Below are 17,950 nucleotides of genomic sequence, written 5' to 3' on the forward strand. Positions count from 1 at the left end.
CCCTCTGGGAGAAACCCGAGACAGGCCTGAGTCACGTGAGGGGCCCTGTACACCTGGGTGTCCGTGGGGCACAAGGAGCTAGGCCCAGCCCGAGGGACAGTGCCTGACTGAGGGGGCCAGTGGAGGGTTCTGTCTGGCTCAGGGTGGGCAGCAAGTGGGGAATGATCTGTGGGCGGGACCCTGGAGACCTGCTGAAATCAGGCATCAGTGGCAAGAAGCAGTCTGGCCTGTCTCCTGCATCTGGGGTGGCCCTCAAGGCTGGGACCCTCATGCCTGCCAGGCCAGGAAGGCACAACAGGATGAGCAGGTAAGAGTCTCTCTTGCGGACAAGGGGCTTCCTGTGTGTGTGACCCTGACTGCTGTGGTCCGGGCAGGGCTCCTCGCCACTGTCTCGCCCTCACTGTGTTTTAGGGAGGGGAAGTTGGGTGAGGAAGTGGGGGGCATGGAGTCTGCTAGTGTCTGCATCTGTTTGTACATGTGCAGGAGGCCAGGGACACCCCACTGTCTCAGCTCTCTAGTCAGGAAGCGGTGACTGATTTCCTGTCCCTGAATCTGACAGCGTCTCTGGTGAGTGGGCTACCCCTTCCTCTGTGGGCCGGACTTCCCCATCTAGATCTCCTCATGCCTCAGATGCCAGGAAAGACAGAGGGAAGCCCGAGAGACTGGGCTCCGAGCCGGGCAGGCCCCTGACATCCCCTGCTGGCCGGTCAGTCCCTCTTCCCCACGGATAGACGGGGCCATCTGGCTCTCCGCCTCCTGTCCCTTGGCTCTGGGGGGATAATTTCAGTCAGGGGCTCTTGGAGGGGCCACTGGAACCCTGTTGCCCCTGAAGTCTTGTGTCCCTTGCCTGCTCCAACCTCAGATTGTACAGATGGGGATGCTGACAAACACCCTCCATCTCCCTACTCTGGACACGTGTCTTCTTGGACTCCCAAGAACCCCAAGTGAGAGAGAAGCAGGGGAGAGATGCTGGACATGGTCCTGCGCTCAGGCTGCCCTAGCTCCTGCAGGCAGGCTAAGCTTCACCTTCCCGGGGGTGGGAGTGGCTGCCGGGGCCTGCAGCACCCTCCTTCTGCCTTGGGTTTCAGGTGAGAGAGAGGGATTTATGGATCTAGAGTGTTGTTCCTGACTAGGAAACATGAGCTTCCTTCCCATCACCTTCAAAGTCACCTCAGGGCAGAGCGCGCCAGGACGGGGGCTGGAAGAGCTGCTGCTGGCCTTGCTCTCCGCGCACTTCCAACCGGCTCCACCTCTGGGTCCAGGGCACCTCCCTCCCTCCCTCCCCCTGGTCCGACTCCTCGGGTCCCTGGCCAGCTCTGATTGCTCCTAGCGCTAGAGGAATCCCAGGTGCCTGCAGCAGGCAGCCTCCACTAGTGTCAGTCACCCCCCTCCCCCAGGGACCGGCTCATGTGGTCCAGGCTGCCCTTAGATGAGAGAAGACACTAACCTGGGAGAAGGTCAAGGAGGAATGCCTGGAAATCACTGCATGGGGTGGGGAAGGGCACAATACAACCTCCTCTTCCTCAGAACAAATCAAGGAAGCATTGCCCAGTGACCCTTCTGGGGACAGGCTCGCTCCTGATTAGCTCCAGGAGTAGCAGGGAAATGAAATTCCCAGGACCACCATGAAAGATGACTAAGCCACTGCCAGACCAAAGAAGTGAGCCTGGGACAGTCACATCTATGGGAGAGTCACATTGACAGGCAGTTCCCTGCAGCCTGCCATCACAGGTGTGGAGTGCCCCATAGCATGCCACCAAGACGGAGGGGACAAAGGCCACCTCCCCCAAATCCACAGCTAATGGGAGTCTGGCCTGGGTCTGTCTGTCCCAAAGACCACATTGCGGGCTTGAACTCTAAGCACTGGGGCCTCCCTGGGGGAATGCTGGGAAGAGCTAGAGAAACTGAGGCAAAGAGTGGAAGTACTTGGGGTGTTCTGGGGTCTGGAGCCATGTGCCCACTCCAGACCCTCACTCTGGGGACCCCAGACCCTGAGACAGGAAAGACCCACCCCCAGGAGGAGGACCAGGGCCAATCAGACACCCTGGGGGCCAGGTAGAGCTCTTTAGTGGGGACAGGCAAGGCCTCCTGCTTGCTCTCAGCCACCCGGGGGGCTGCAGGACGGGACGGCTATGCTGGGTCAGGCTGGCATTCACCAGTCATTCCACAAAGACTCAGGGGAGAGAGCCCTGCCCTCGTGGATAATGGAGATAGATATCACCACCACCACCACCATCCTCATCATAACTTCAAGTAGTAATAAATGTTAAGCAGAATAAAGCAAAGTCAGGAGACAGAGTGAGCTGTGGGGGAGCTGGAGAGGTGCAACAGTCAGGCAGGTGGCATCTGAGCAAGACCAGAGGAATCAAGGGACGAGCCACTGGAAGGTCTGGGATGGGAGTGCTCCAGGCACAGGCCACTGTGAGTGCAAAGGCCAGGAGCAGGTGTATGGGGGATGGAGAGGACTGGCAGGCCAGAGTTGGGGGACTTAGCATTTATTAGCAGGGGCACAGGGTGCGTGGAGCTTTTAAAGCCCTTTTTTAAGGGGTGGAAGGGAGCTGAGAAAGCCCAGACCCGCATTTCTCAAAGAGTGCCCCTAGGACCACCTGCTTTGGAATCATCTGGGATAAACTAGGATGTGATGGGACCTAATTGCCAATTGTGAACAGACTCCCTCCAGCTGCTGTGGGGGGGTCACACTCTAAGTGTAAGGGTGGAGACCGGACCAGGCTAGGGGCATGGAAGTGGAAGAGGTGGGCAGGTTCTGGATGGGTTTAGGAGGTACAGCCAAGAGGTCTTGCTCAGAGATGAGTAAGACAGCAATCAAGGATGACCCTGGGCCTGGAAAGGTGTGGAAGTCTCAAAGGATGGAAGATTTGAAGAAGGGGAAAAATCTAGAATTCTATATGGCCATGCTGATTAAAGAGGACTGTTCAACCCTGAGTGGATGGGTCAACCCCTGTGTGGCTGGACACAGGAGCCTGGGGTTCAGGGCCAAGGTCCAGGGTGAAGACCTCAGTATGGGTATTGAGAGCCATGACACTGGACCAAGTCACCATGAAAGGAGAATTACGGAAGCAGGGAGGGCCCCAGCCTGAGCCAGGGACTCACCCTCCATTGCTAAGGAGGTGAGGGAGAGCAGGTGAAGGGGACCGAGAAGGCAGGCAGGTGAGACTCGGGCAGTGGGGCTCCTGGAAGCCAAGCATGAAGGTGTTATCAGGAGGAGGGGGACCAGCATGTCAGGCCAAGGACAGTGAGGACCCAGAGTGACCAGCCAATCTGACAAGATGGGGGCCAAGGGGGACCCTGACCAGAGCCAATGAGAAGGAAGGGTCCAGGGTGCTGAGGAGGTGAAGACAAAGGCGGGGTAAATCTTTTGAGGAAATGAGACTTAAAGAGAGGCAAAGGCGCAGGTGGCAGCGGCAGGGGTGCAGGCCTGGGGTCCTGGGTAAAATGGGGACTGTTTCATCTTCACAGGTGGGTAGGAGGATCTGCGGGAGAGGGCCGAGTGACGAGGCAGGGGCTAGTAGGAGCCCTAGAGCACTAAGTCCTTGAGGGGGCAGCTGGGACACAGTGGGGAGGCCTGGGACAGGTGCAGGCTGCTTCACCCCTGAGGAGCAGAAATCCCAGAAGCCGGGAAAGAGACAATGTCCTTGCGGTCGTCTGATGGTACCTTGTCCCCAGTATGGTTGACTGCAGCGTCCGGTGCGTGAGCTCAGCATGAGACAGGCGATGGAGGTAAGGGTGGGGCCAAGGGGGACTGGGTTTCTTGGAGAGTAACTATCGGGGGAACATCACAGAATCCCTGGGCAGTACACAGAATCCCAAGATCTGTGGCCTGAGGACCCTGGCCACATCTGCAGCCTGACCTCTACCGAGGAAGGGCCGTGTCCACACAGGCGGGGTTGCTAAGCACAGCTCTCACACAGACATCCCTCCACACCAGTCCTGAGCCCCCTTAGGTCTCCCTGCCAGCCTTCCCTGGGGCCCAGACCTCCTATAGAGACACTGCCCAAAGCCTCTGGGACACTGGCCAGGGCCCCAGCCCCATCTGTTCCAGTTCCACAGGGACACATCAGTTGCCACACCCTTTGATGACTCTATGGTCCTGTGGACCCCAACACAATCTTGGCCTGCCCCTTCCTTTCTTCTCCACTCTGGGAAGGACTGGGGCCAGCTTCGACGTGGGGGTTCACCACGCCCTCCCTCCTCCACATAGCATGCTAAAAGAATGCTCATCCAGCCTGATGCCCAGGCTATGTCACCCTTCCCATCAGCAGCCCCCAAACAAGCCAGAACATTGCAAGCGTTCCTAAAGTGCCACCATGTATACTGTGGGAACAACTTGGAGGGCAGCAGGTTTATCTGAGATGACCAACTCTGAAGGCAAGTCCTGTGTGCCTTAGCCTATGCCATGAGAATGAAAGAAAACAGGAAAGCAAAAATGAAGAAAAAGCTAAAGAAAAACGGAAACACCTGCTGAAGGTGCCCAGTCTTGGTTCTGAGCCCTGTCCCTCTCTTGTCCCTCTAGGAAGTCGTCACTTATCTCAACCCTCTGCTCCCTGTCACTCAGCCCATTCATATCCTGGAAGGAACCAGGGCATGGGGGCGATGCTCTGGGAAGGAACCAGGGGAGGGAAGCAAAACCCCAGGGATGCCATGACCCAAGCTTCCTAGTTCCATTCCCCAAGGCCACAAGGGGTGGCCACACACTCACAAACTTGCCATGCCACCTGCCCCACTTGGCTCCTGATCCTGCCAAAAATGACAGGGTCGCCCCCTGGCCTCCCTGAAGTGCCTACTCTTGGCCAGCCTGGCTGTGAACACCTCACACTTGTCCACTAGAAGTGAGAAGCCACGATAGTCTCTTCACAGATGAGGAAACTGAGGCAGAGAGGCCAAGGGGCCCGTGAGCAGCCTGTCTCCCGCAGGCATTTGGAAACTTTAATTCCACTGCCCAATCCTTTCTTCCAGTGACATCTTACTTGGGGACAGAGATAAAAACAGCTCTAAGAGCTGCCCTGGTGGGAAGGAGTTTGGGGGAGCAGCAGCCTCCCTGCTTGGCCTGACTGTCCCTTCCCCAGAGATGTCCCCCAAGTCCTGCCCAGGAACTCCGGGAGGGCATACGCTCACACACAGGATTCTGGGCTCCCAGAAATTCCTCAGAGTTATTCCGAGAGCCCCCTGGCTCCGAGCACATGTGCACTTACCAGAGACAGTGACCACGATGTACTGCTGGGATGCCGGGGACGGGGTGGGTGCACCTGCTGGCTGCGAGGGCGTGGGCGCGGCCGGGAGCTCCGTCACGTACTGCTTCTGGCTGCCTGGTGGCTGTGCCTGGGGCCGGGGGCTCTGCAGCTCGGTGACATACTGGGGCTGGGGGGTGGCAGCGGCGGTGGGTGGCTGGGGGGGCTGGGGCGCCGCTGGGGGTGGTGGCGGTGGCTGGGGCGGGGCCTGCGGCGGCTGGGATGATTGCGGGGCTGCCTGGAGCTCAGTATATGCCTGTGTTGCCATGCCAACGGTGGGGAAAATGATAATAAATAAGGCTTTTTTTTTTATCTTCCTTGGGAAGAAAGGGGGGTAGGGGGGGAGAGAAAAAAACAAAACAAAACAAAAGAAGGGAAAACAAGAATTAATCTACAGGCAGAGGAAAGCAGGGACAGCTCCTGGCTCCCTGGAGAAGCGTTTGCTAACTTAATTAAATCCTGAGGCTGGTGGCCAGATATATCCAACCCATCACCGCAGGGGAACCCAGACGGAGGCTGGATCCCATTCTGTGCCTACCCCCTCACCGGGCCCTGACTCCTGCCTTCCTCCTTTTCTATCCACATAGGGTCATGCTTCCCTGTGCCACGCAGGATTCAGGCCCATCTGGTGACTCTGTGCTCTCACTCAGAGACAAATGGTACAGTTCTCACTAGGCCAAGCTCTCAAATGCTGGGTCTGTCCCCTCCCCTGCCTCCTAACCCGTCAGCCCAAGAGGGCATCTCCTGAGGGCTCTTGCAGGCTGGGCACTTTTTCTACGTTATTTTATTTTAAACTTTGCAACAACCATGTCTGGGTTTGGATTCAGTCTGCCAGAAGGGCAGCTGAGGCTCAGAGAGGTTAAAGTGCTTGCCCCAGGCCACACAGCAGGGAAGTGGCAGGGCTGAATTTGAATCCTGGGCATTCTGGCCCTGCACTAGTCAGCTTATTGCTGGAAAGGAAAGTCCGAGGGAAAGCTGTCTCTCAGCAAGCCCAGGCCACCTCCCTACGTGCCCGCCATCTGGACTTAGATTCTCAGCTGAGAATCATTCCCAGCAGAATGCCAGACACAGGAAGGTGTTTGAGTCCACAAAGCCCCCCCTGAGCTACCTATGGCCACAAAAGCTTTCGGGCCCTCTGCCTGGGGCCAGTTATGGGTCTCGACCCCAGATGTGAGTTCATCAGGGGGAGAGTGCCTTTCTGAGGCCAGGGGCAATCGGTCTGGGCACAGGCCCTAGCTGTAGGGCGGCCCAGCGGCCACTGCTGACCTCAGAATGGAGTTGACCTGGCCAGGGGCAGAGGCAGCTCTTCTGGCTGCTGAAAGTCGTGGTCCCTCTCTCAGGTGCTGGACTAGGCATGGCCTCCCTTCTGCTCTGCCCCGCCTCAGCGGGGGACATGGCAGATGGTTTCGGGGCCCCTGCACTAATGAGCTCCATCCCCAACTCCTGAGCATGAGGAACAGTGGAACAAAGGCATGAGTAGTTAAGAGGAGAAGCTCCAGCCCCTGCACTTTCGTGGCCCCAGAGGTATCTGAGTCTGATAGCCCTGCCTGCAGTTGGTCATGACCCTAGGGAGGCAGTACTGCGCTCCAGCTGGCAGCTAAACCAGAGGCTCTCCTGCACTAACCCTCCAGCACCTGTGTGCCACAGTGCCAGCAGGCAGCCCTCCAGCCACAGGGTGACCCAGACTGGCATTTTCAAGAGGAAGGAGGAGGAGAAAAACAGTAAGCACTGCTTTTTGACCAGGAGCCCTTTGCTGGGATTACCTCCTCCCAGAAGCCCTGTGAGGTAGAAAACTTCAGGCCATTTTACAGATGAGCAGAGTGAGGCTCAGGGTGAACTGTCCAAGGCCTTGCAGCTATTGGTGAGGAAGGGACTTGAACCCACGTCTCTCTGACCCCAGATGCGAGCTCTTAGCCCCCAGCCCTACACAGGATGCCAGGCACGGGGTTCATCTACTTCTCACCATCAGTAGCCAGCATCTTCCCCATTTTCCCAGTGGGGAGAACTGAGCGCCACCAGCAGAGGTTACACCACCTGCCCAAGGCCCCAGTTAGGGTAGCAGAACTGGGGACAGGGGAGCCGACCCCAGCTGCCCAAGGGAGGCCAGGCAGTGCAGTGGTTCCCACGCTCTTCATGCCTCCCTGGACCTTCCTCCCCTGGGATATCCGGTTCTACCCTCTGATGCCAAACTCAAGTGGTGTCTGAGTCAGTGGGAATGGGGGGGCAAGGCAGGGGAGAAACAAGTCCGGGACAGGGCCGGATGCACGACTTGAACTTGGCTACCTCCTCCTGGCTGTGTGACTTTGAGGGAGAGCTGTCACTGTCCCTGTGTGAAATGGGAGGAGTTCAGTCTGATCACGGGGGCAATGCTGGGCCAAACGTCTGGCACATCACAAGCGCTCAGGAAGTGGCTCTGGCTCCTGTCCTCACCCAGGGCCCTTTAACAGGGCTCGAGGAAAGATGAAGAAGCCTCCTGGCCTTGCCTCCCTGTCTCCCTTCCAGCGGCCGAAGTTTCAGGCTGCTGAGGACAAAGCAAACAGGGACTCCTGCCTGCCACTTGGGTATGCTCGCTGGGATTGGGGCCAGCTGGAGTGGGGCTGCAGGGCTCCACTGGCTGGCACAGGCAGAGCCGTCAGAACCCTGGGGCCACCTTCTCTGCCAGGTCAGGTTATTCCGGCGAGAGGGGCAGAGGCCGGAGGGATGGGGAGTGTTTTGGACTTTCCTATCCAGGAGGGTAGACAGCCTCAGTGCTCCCCTACCACAGACTCAGGCAGCAGGGAAACTTGCCCATCCAGAAAGGGAAGAGGCTGCTGCCTGCCATGCACAAGGAGAAGAAATCTTCCAGCCCCTGCCTGCCCCCAAACTCCTTCCTGCCAGCATTAGAGGGGCTGCCTCCTGGAGGCTCCTCACACCACTGGCTCCAAATCTGGCCCAGCTGAGGTGCTCGTCTCACTGTAGCCCACAAGCACCTGTCTGCCTGGTATCAGATCTGCCCCGATATGAAACCTGGCACTGTCTCTCCCCACAAACACATCACTGACCACCTTCCGGGCTTCAGTTTGCCTGTCACCTGGGGATGATGAGAATACCCAATTCATAGGGCTGCTGTAAAGATCCAACAAGATCAGCTCAGTACTCAATAAGCACTGATAAGTGGCAGGTGCTATTATTATTCATTCAAGAAATATCCTTGCCATGTGGGGACAGAGGCATAAGGAGACAGACACATCCTCAAGCTCTTGGAAGGAGGCAGCAAGGGGAAACCAACTTGTTCATCAACATCACCAGCATCATCAGCCTATGGGTTAAATGGAGATGGTTAAAATGGAGATTCCTGGGCCCCCCGTACCTAGAGGGTCTGGGATGGCACCAGAGTCTGTTTTAGCTAGCAACCCCCAGATGATTCTGAGGCAGGTCATTCTTGGAGCACTCTTTGAGAAACCCTGGTCTAGGCTTTCTTGGCCCTAAGACAGCTGACCCCTTGTGGCCCCTCCCACAGGAAAGGGCTTTAAAAGCTCCACACTCACTGATGTTTTCTGCTCCTAAGAACACAAAGTCTGCTGGCCTCATCCCTTCCACTCAGGGGCTGTGGGAGAAGGCAACGATGAGGGCTGAAAGTCTGAGCTTAAAAGGGGTGGGGGAATCAATGAACAGTTAAACCAACTTCTTTATCACAGGCCTTCTTAGTACTGTCATAGCCAATCTGTTTCCCATAATTATTTAACCAGGGAACCCTTTTTTTTCCATTTGTGGAAACTAGGTTAAGCCGAGTTATACATGTATGCTCCCTAGAGAGGAATAAATTACATATATCTATATAGCATGAGGCATTCCCCATATATTTGAGCATAAGACCCCTTTCTTTATGGTGCACAGCACACAAAACAAGAGAATTACTGAGCAAACCTGTTCCCTGGCAATGAATTTGCCAGAAAAGCACTAGTGGCTACACCTATCTTCAAAGCCAACAGCTGTTTTTGGAGGGTGTTTGAATCAATCATGGTACTTTAGATCAGGGTCAGCAAACTTCTGTAAAGGGCCAGCCAGTAAATACTTTTGGTTTTGCAGCAGATGGTCTCTGTTGTTGCTTTTGTTTGTTTTGGCAGCTGGCTAGTAAGGGGATCTGAACCCTTGACCTTAGTGTTATAACACCATGCTCTAACCACCTGAGCTAACTGGCCAGCTCTACAGATGGTCTCTGCCATTGCAACTGCTCAGCTCTGCCATTGTAGTGTGAAAGTCACCATAGACAACAGGTAAACAAATGAGAAGGCTGTGTGCCAATAAAACTTTATTTCTAGACACTGAGATCTAAATTTCATGTTATTTTCATGTCATGAAATATCATTTGTGTCACAAAATATTCTTTGGATTTTTTCCAATCATTTCAAAATATGAAAATCATTCTTAGCTCACTAGCCATACAGAAACAGGTGGCAGGCCATAGTGTGCCAATTCCTGCTTTGGATGCCACATTTAATAAGCAAATGGTTTACATCTTGGGCAAGCCCTGGCAAGGAAACAGCAAGAAAACTCACTTTCCTCATCTGTAGAATGACTTCACTAATGAACTAGCAGGGGAATGGGGAAATTAAATGTAATGATGTTTGTTCCTTGTCTTCTATATCCAATTAGTTTATCATACTCGTCAATTATTCCTCCAAAATATATCCTAAAGCTGAGTGTTTCTCTTCATAGTCATCAACACTGTGCTGGTCGGAGCTGTCATCATCTTTTGCCTGGACCCACAAAGTTCCTGGCTTCACTCTTACCTCTACAGTCTACAAGATCCTCTCAAAACATAGATCCTATCTTGTCACTCCTCTGCTCAGAAGCCACCAAAGTTTCCCATCACAGAGAATAAGCAAAATCCAGAGCCTTTCTCATGACCTACAGGGCCCTGCAGGACCTGGCCCCTGCTGTCCCTGTCTCTCTTGCTTTGGATGTTCTAGCCACACTGGCTCTCAGTCCAAGAATGCTCCAGGACCCTTCCTGTCTCAGGGCCTTAGCACCAGCTCTTCCTCCTGACTGGTGTGCTCTCCCCACCCCCACTCCCCTCTGCCACAGCTGGCTCCTTCTTATCATTCAGGTCTCAGCTCACATCATCTCCTTGAGTTTCCATTGTTCCCTCGCCCCTAAGCACTCTCAAGCACATACTCCCATCTTATTTTCTTCCTGGCATTCTATTTCCCTGTTTGTTTATTTTCTTACTTATAGTTCCTCTTCCCTCCACGACTGGAAAGGTAAGCTCCCCAAGGGCAAAGAACCTTGGGGGCCTTGCCCATCACTCCATCCCCAGCTCCTAGAAAACTGAGGGGCACACAGTGGGGGCTCAACTCTACTGTCCAGTGAGTGTAAATGTGCCAGGAACATACAGTAGTGAGCATACAAGACCGGTTCGAATCTAGTGATTGGTGAGATCTTGTGAGAACATTACTGCCTCCTGCCAGCAGCAGGCTTGTGCTGGTGAGGCAGGTGATGGCTCATGGTCTAGGATGGAGCTGACAGCACATGAGAGAAAGTCTCTCTAGCCTAAGAAGGCCATGCACTGGGCAGTTGCTATCTGAAGGCAGTGTCCCTGAAAGGTCTGCCTGGCCATCCCCTGCCTCAAGATGCTCAGACATGTGATGGAGGAGGGAGGTGAGGACCCCAGCTCCAGAAATACCCTTCCCAGAGCCTCACCCTTCCCACAATGCCCATACCCCGGGCTCACCCAGTTGCCTCCTGGAAGGCTTGAGACTAAGCCTGGGCCTGGACCCAAGCAGGATTTTTGTTGGTGGCTGGCTGGTATGGGGATCCAAACCCTTGACCTTAGTGTTATAACACCATGCTCTAACCAACTTAACTAACTGGCCAGCCCTAGGATTTTTTTCCTGGCTACTCTACTAAAAACCAGAGAAAGGATATTCGGCAGCTAGGGGAATGACACTTTTCCACCAGAAATTGGAGTCCTGGTATCCAGCTTCCTGAATCCCTGTCATTGACCTACACAGCCCGGCAATCGAGTCAACCTTTAAAGCAACTAGGCGCTCACTTGATTCAAAATGATAAAAATAAACAACAACAGTGTAATTCTGAGGGCTCAGCAGGAAGTTGCAACTATCATAACAGCAGAGGCAAACATAGTTTGAGCAAATTACTATGTATTTGATGCTCAAAATGTATTTTTTATGGGACCCACAGCACAGTAATATGAAATTAAAATGATTATCAAGGAATACTGTCCCTAGTTTAGATGAGAGAAAACTGAGGCCCAGAGAAGTTAAGTACCTCACCTAAGAGCACACAGCTAGAAAACAACTGATAGTTTCAAGGACATGCAAACCACACCAGTGTTCCCTACCCCAGTCAAATGACTCCTCTGAATTCAACCCATCACCTATAAAAGTTGTTGGGGGGAGGGGAGACTGAGGCAGTCAACAAGACCAGATAATTGGTAACACCATAATTGGTAACACCACTAAGAGGTGCTGATGATCTTTCTAGCAACTTGATATGTCTGACTTTTTCCTGAAAATTCATTTCCACCTGTTCTAACTCTCAAAGAGGACCCAGCCTAGGAAAAGTCCCTGGAAAAGTCCCCAAAGCCTAATCTCAAATTCTTAGGAGAAACACTAAAACGATCCTTTTCCTTGGCTTTGAATGATTGATTTAAAAGAAATTGGCTGCAGCTGGCACACCGATACCAAACACAAAAGCAAGAATAAGCAAAGTAGACTTGGCCTAGCTGGCTACTTAAAAAAAAATTCTTCCCCAAGCTGGCGGATCTTGTCGCCCCAAAAAGCAGTTGAAAGATTCTTCTCTGACAAACGGGGATCACTTCCCCTTCCTTCTGCCAGGCAACCACTCCTGCCCACGTGGCTCTGGAGGCTGATACCTCCTCAGTGACATGTGATCCGGTTGACACTGACTTGACACAAAAACATGTGTCTAGCCAAGATAAGTGGCTTGAGGAATCTAAGAAACTTCCTTCATTTGCTCCCTATTTGCAGAAGGGGAGATCTTGATGGGCAGAACAGCTAGGAAGTGTCCCTTCTCCAGGAACAAGCCCCTTGACCAGGGACCACACCATGTCTACGACAGCAGCCCAGAGAGAAGCAGTGTAGTTTCTGTTCCTCTAAATCAGTCATTTACAACCACTCCTCCCTGCTGCCATGGGCTTCGATTTCTGCAAACCAAATTCTCCATGCTAAAGCCAAGTCTATTCCTAGCCCACAGCATCTTCTTGAAACTTTGTCTCTCCTTCACCGCTTCTCAGAGAGAAGGCACGTTTAGGAGTTTCCAGCGGCGTTGAAACCGAGACTAGCTAACAGTTTATCTACCAAACCACATTCCGAAACAGGAGATAGGGGTACAAGGTTCAAGGATGAACCCTAGAGAAACTCCTGGAAGGAAATGGGAGTCTCCGTAATGTAGAAAAGTGGCGACAGCAATGATTGTCCCCATTTTACAGAATGGGAAACTGAGGCCTTAGATGTGGCAAGCACTTGTCCAACTTCTGAGTCCTGGGAACAATTGCAGGCCTCTAAAGGGACGAGGTACAGGAAGCCTCGCATCACTTGGGGGATAGGGAAGGCCCGGGCGGTGGCTGCCTCAGCCGGTTCCCCAGGGGAATAGAGGGACCGGCCGGCCCCGCCCACACCTTCCACCTGGTCCCGCCCACCCACCTTGGCCCCGCCTCATCCCTCCCTCACTCCCATTGGCCCAGCCTCCCCAGGCCCGCCCCTTCCCACCTCCCGACATATAAAGGCCCCCCGCCCGGGCCGGCCGACCTCCACTCGCCGCCTGTCTGCGAGCGCCCGCCCCTTGCGGGGGCCGGGCCGCGGGGCCGGGGGTTGGGTGGTGTCGCCCCAGCCGGGCCCCGGCCCCCTCCCCCATGGTCCCGACAGTGGCCGCCGCCATTTTGACCGACGGCCCCTTTCCCCCGGACTGTGATTACAGCGACACCCACCGCCCGGGCCCCGCCGCCCGCCCGGCCCGGCCTGCCACCTCGGGCCTCCTGGGTTACCTTGGCTTCTCCCCACTTCTGTCCGCGGAAGGGCTTTCGGAGGTCTCGGAGGCGATGTTGGAACGGGGACGAAACGTGCCAGGGTCCCCAGGCCGGGCCCGGGGGGTGGGGGTGGGGGTCGGCCAGGAGGTTGTTGTTGTTGACTCGCGTTGCCGGGTTGCTTGGTCGCCACGACTACCGTGGCTATGGCGCCTCCGTTTCCCTCACCGGGGCAACTGTTGCTACCCACCCTACTTACGTCACGCGCTGGGCGGGGACCCGAGTGATTGGCGGCGCCGGGAGGAGTGATTGGACGGCGCCGGGCCCTGCCCCGAAACTATTGGTCCTCAGGCACGCTTTTCAACACTCTCTCGACTTCCCGGCCTTCTGATTCAACAGTATGAAGGTCCATCAAAGAAAACTGAACCCTCAAAGGCTGCGGAGCCCGTCACTCCCGCAAGGAAGCAGCGGACTAAGAATAAAGGGGTGGGATCTGCGAGGCCGGGATTGGATTGCGGCCGTAATACCTGCCTTCTGGTTCGAATAAAGGGACGTCAATCTTCCCCAAAGGTTTGCCGCGCTCTCTGTCTGGAGGCCGGGCGCATGCGCAGCACGCAAGGCCGGTTGGAAGTTGTAGTCCGCCTTTACGTACTTTATAAATACCAAATAAAAAGGGTGAGAAAGGAAAGATCTCTTCCTTCGGACTTTTCCCTCCCTCGGTGGGCCAGTTTCTGGACTCTCGTGCTGACGTCACAGGAGGAATGCGGTGACGCAGCGCAGCCCTTCTGTGACGTCAGCGGCTGACGGTAGGGTCGCGGTACGATGACATCACTGGGCGCTCTCCCTCTTGGCGCGTTGCCCTGCGAGGGTGGGGTGAACGTGGGTGACCGAGGCCGGGTTCCATCCCAGGTGCCAGCCCCGGGAGCGAACCCCCTCCTCCTCCCAGGCCAGCCCGAAACCACGGCCTCCTCGCCCTCTCCCGCCTCCCTGTCCCATCCAGCCGGGAAAGGTCACCGCTGCCGGGGCGACCGCGGCTATCTCGGCCTCGCAGGCGGCGCGGCCGCCCTGGGAAAGGTCTCTGGAAGGCGGGGGACTTAATTAGCCGCTTCTCCCGCCGGCGATAAGCAAAGGTCAGCGTCCTGCCCCTCCGGGAGGAGCACGGGCCGCCTGGCATGGCTCCGCACCCCCGTCACGCAGACACGTCTTGGTAGGGAAGATGAAACTGCCTCAGTTTCCCCACGGGGCTGCCCAGGCGCAGCGGGAGAAGAAATAGAAGCAGGGCCCGGAATAGGGTGAGCGCCTCGGGCGCAAAAACTCAGCCATCAAGATAAATAATATTCTAACACAATATTTAAGAAACGTTTAAATTAATGGAAAAAAATAAATCCACGATGAACAAAATATCATAATTTTAAATAAAAACAGGATCCGCCAAAACTGGGATTAGGGTGAGGCGAGTCGTGGCGCCGGATCGAATCTTGTCCTAATTATATTTATTTATTATTAATTATCCTGATGCCTGAACTTCTTTGGCACCCCCTTAAATTTTGCGCCCTCATCCGCAAGGAGGAAAAAGAAAATAAAGGCTCAGAGCCTGTGGTTCTAATTCCACTTATGCTGCGTGGCATTGAGAAAATGTCTCCACCTCTCTGAGCGTCCGTTTCCTAGTTCAACCAACGTTATACTTCCTGGATGCATTGCCCTGGGCTGTAAAAGTGAAAAAGCAAACAAGGCCCTTGACTTTACATTCTGGTAAAGGAGACAATTAGCAGTGAGCTTGATAAATAAGACAGGTTCGTAAAGGCTGAGAGCAACCTAAGAGCGAGGGAGGAAGGGGAATGAGAGGATGCTTCCGCCTGTGTTATGTGAAGAGGGGTCCTACCCAGTGAGCCTGAGCCGGAGAAGAAGCAAGCCTCGTAAAACAGGTGCCAAGGTCACAGGTTCAGATCCCCATATCAGCCAGCCATCAAAAATAAAAATAAATAAAAATAAAAATAAAAAAACAGGTGGAGGCGACTGCAAATACCTGGGGACAGGAACATCTGGCTAGAGCATCAGGAGATGAAGTGGTAGAGGTAAAGTAGCCAGATAATTCCGCAGAAATCCACTCAACAAACCAGAAAGGTGGAACATTCCCCCCACTTGACAGGTGAGCAAATAAAAGCTCAGAGGAGGGAAGTAGCTCCCCGGGATCATGCAGCTGGAGGTGGCAGAGCCCAGGCAGCCTGTCTCCCTTCTCAGGACTTTCCAGTGTTCTTGGCTGCTCTGGGTGTGACCTTCGGTGGGAGAGAAGGAGCAGCAGCCCCAGTCTGCCTGGACATGCCAACTGAGCCCCAGCCCTGACAAGTCCCCCCAAGAATTAATGAGACTTGCAGGCAGCAGGTGCCCAGGAATAAATCCCAGCTGGCAAAGCAAGTCACTGCAGCTTCGTCCGTGAAACAGATCAGGGTCCCAGGACCAGCCATTGGGTCTTTGTTGTTGGAGAGGGAACCTTGAAGCCCTATTTCTTCCTCTCACCCAATTCCCTACTTCCCAGAAATTCCTGAGCCCCAAGATGGACACAGCGAAGCCTGGAGAGATTTCTTCCATCAAAAATGTTCAGTATAAGCCTTCATGGTGGAGAACACAGGGTGGGGACTAGAAATGTTGCCTTTTTATCTGGAGGTGGTTACATGGATATATAGGCATAAAAATTCACTTGAGTTCTCCCTTTGAGATATGTGCACTTTATATATGTTATCCCTCCATTTATTTTTTAAACAAAATTCACATTTTATTTAGATTGATATAAACTATACAAAATTGATTTTCTTCACCAAAAATAACAGCAATAGTTTCTGTATTATTTCTAGATAAACCACAAAGCATTTATTTTTGTAGGTTTTCCAGGGTTTGCTTATAAATCAAGACAAGGCAGTAAATACAGACATGGAAAAAGACAGAAGAAAACACAAGTCAGTTGTCAGTATCCATGACCTCTGATTCCGTCTCAGCCAAGAAACAGAAGTGTTTAACATATACCTGCTGAAAAGCATATCCCTCCGTTTAAAAGTTTTAAAAACCACACTCATTTATTATACCATTAGAAGCAGCTCTCAACCAACTCCTTCTGGAAACATTGGTAATTAAAAACAAGGAATTGGGGTGGCTGGTTAGCTCAGTTAGTTAGAGCACAGCCTTAGAACATGAAGATCTAAGAGTTTGGATCCCCAAAACCAGCCAGCCGCCAAAAAAGTAATGAAGTATAGTCTTGCCTTCCCAGTGGTAGCTATGTCTCACAGCCACCAAACAGCCCAAGAATAAGGCTAGCAAAAAAATGTGGAAGGGATGAGAGAACCAGAACGTTACAGTTTTGTGAAAGCCAATGAAAACATTGATTTAAGCAGTGATCATCTGTGGGTGCTGTGAGAGGGTGCTGGGGAACAGCGGATGCTAAGGGCACTAGAGTGCGACCTGCTAGAGGGTTTGCTGGGTGTAAGGGAGCCGACTTCATCGTGGAGGCCACACTGTCACCAGCGTTTGCTGTGAAGAAGCTCAGAATTACAAGAGAGACAAGCAGACCTGGTGGATCTCCTGATGCCATGCAAAAGGAAATTCACAGCTTCCCCTCAGGACACACCTTGCCAAAATGTTAAACCTGACTCTGATCAAGTCTCTCCACCTAACATCCAGTTTACAGAAAGTGGAAGGGGTAGAGGTAGAAGTTAAATGACAATACGTCCAGGACTCTTCAACAAATCAGTCACTACAAAAAGGAGTGGGGACAATGCTAGGGCATGCAGCACCACTGATATTTGGGGTCAAATCATTTGTTCGTTCATTCGTTTTTGTTTTGTTGGTAGCTGGCCAGTACAGAGACCGAACCCCGAACCCTGGTGTTATCAGCATCTTTCTCTAACCGACTGAGCTAGCCAGCCAGCCCTGAAATCATTCGCTGTAGGGAGGAGGGCTGTCCTGTGCTGTAGGGTGTTGAGAGCATCCCTGGCCTCCACCCACTAAATGTCAGGAGCATCGCCCACCCACCCCCAGTTGTGACAACGAAAGATGTCTCAGATATTGCCAAATGACCCTGTAGGTAAAAATCCCCCCCACTCCACCCCAGTTGAGAACCACTGCCCTGGAGGATAGTGGAACCACCAACAGAAGACCCCCAGACCCCCGAGCTGTCAGCAGAGACAAGTAAACATTCTTTCTTGTTTAAGCCAGTTACTGGGTCCCTGTTAAACTAGGAGAACTAAGACCTGGGTAGTCCTGCTCCAAGTGTTTATGTTCGTTGAAAATTTCGCACCAGACAAGGATGTTCATTAAGACGTGAAGTTGGAGGCAATGAGGTGTCCATCCCTAGGGGACTAGAAAGATGAAATAAGAAGACTGCATGACATGGAATACCAGGCCAACGGTGAAAGCAATGAGGTAGCTCTTTAAAATGTAGCTCTGATCAAGGAAACCCGGACATGAAAGCATTTTTTAAAAATGCATCCTTGCTCCTGAGGCAAGTGGCAAGAGTGAGAGAGGTCTCCATGGAGTTATGCTAAAGGGGGAAGAAAAAGAAATTAAAAACCATCCACTTTAAAAAGAAATTAAAAATGTGTGGGCTAGTGCATTGAATGCAAACAAGATGTCCTTCTGGGACGCTGACAGTTTGTCATCCAAGCCGGAGCATTTCTGTTTATTATACATGAGGTGCAGTGATTGATTATCAGGCCGGTTATTCTAA

At 53.3% G+C, this 17,950-nt stretch overlaps 1 protein-coding gene across 2 annotated transcripts in view; it reads right to left on the reverse strand.

The window, feature by feature from the left end:
* The window catches only part of RFX1 (regulatory factor X1), a 32,130-nt gene extending 18,683 nt beyond the window's left edge, over positions 1-13,447 (reverse strand). Inside the window, exons 1-2 of one of the 2 annotated variants that reach the window (XM_063110431.1) lie at positions 13,255-13,447; positions 5,211-5,559 (exon numbers count right to left, since the gene is read on the reverse strand). In XM_063110431.1, coding sequence (XP_062966501.1) covers positions 5,211-5,514 — 304 coding nt within the window. In that variant the 5' untranslated portion in view covers positions 5,515-5,559; positions 13,255-13,447. Of the gene's footprint in view, positions 1-5,210; positions 5,564-13,254 lie in introns of both variants that reach the window. The other variant, XM_063110430.1, reaches the window with a different exon arrangement.
* Between the last annotated feature and the right edge of the window lie 4,503 nt (positions 13,448-17,950).

Source organism: Cynocephalus volans, chromosome 10 (assembly GCF_027409185.1).
Source record: "Cynocephalus volans isolate mCynVol1 chromosome 10, mCynVol1.pri, whole genome shotgun sequence".
Classification (NCBI taxonomy): Eukaryota; Metazoa; Chordata; class Mammalia; order Dermoptera; family Cynocephalidae; genus Cynocephalus; species Cynocephalus volans.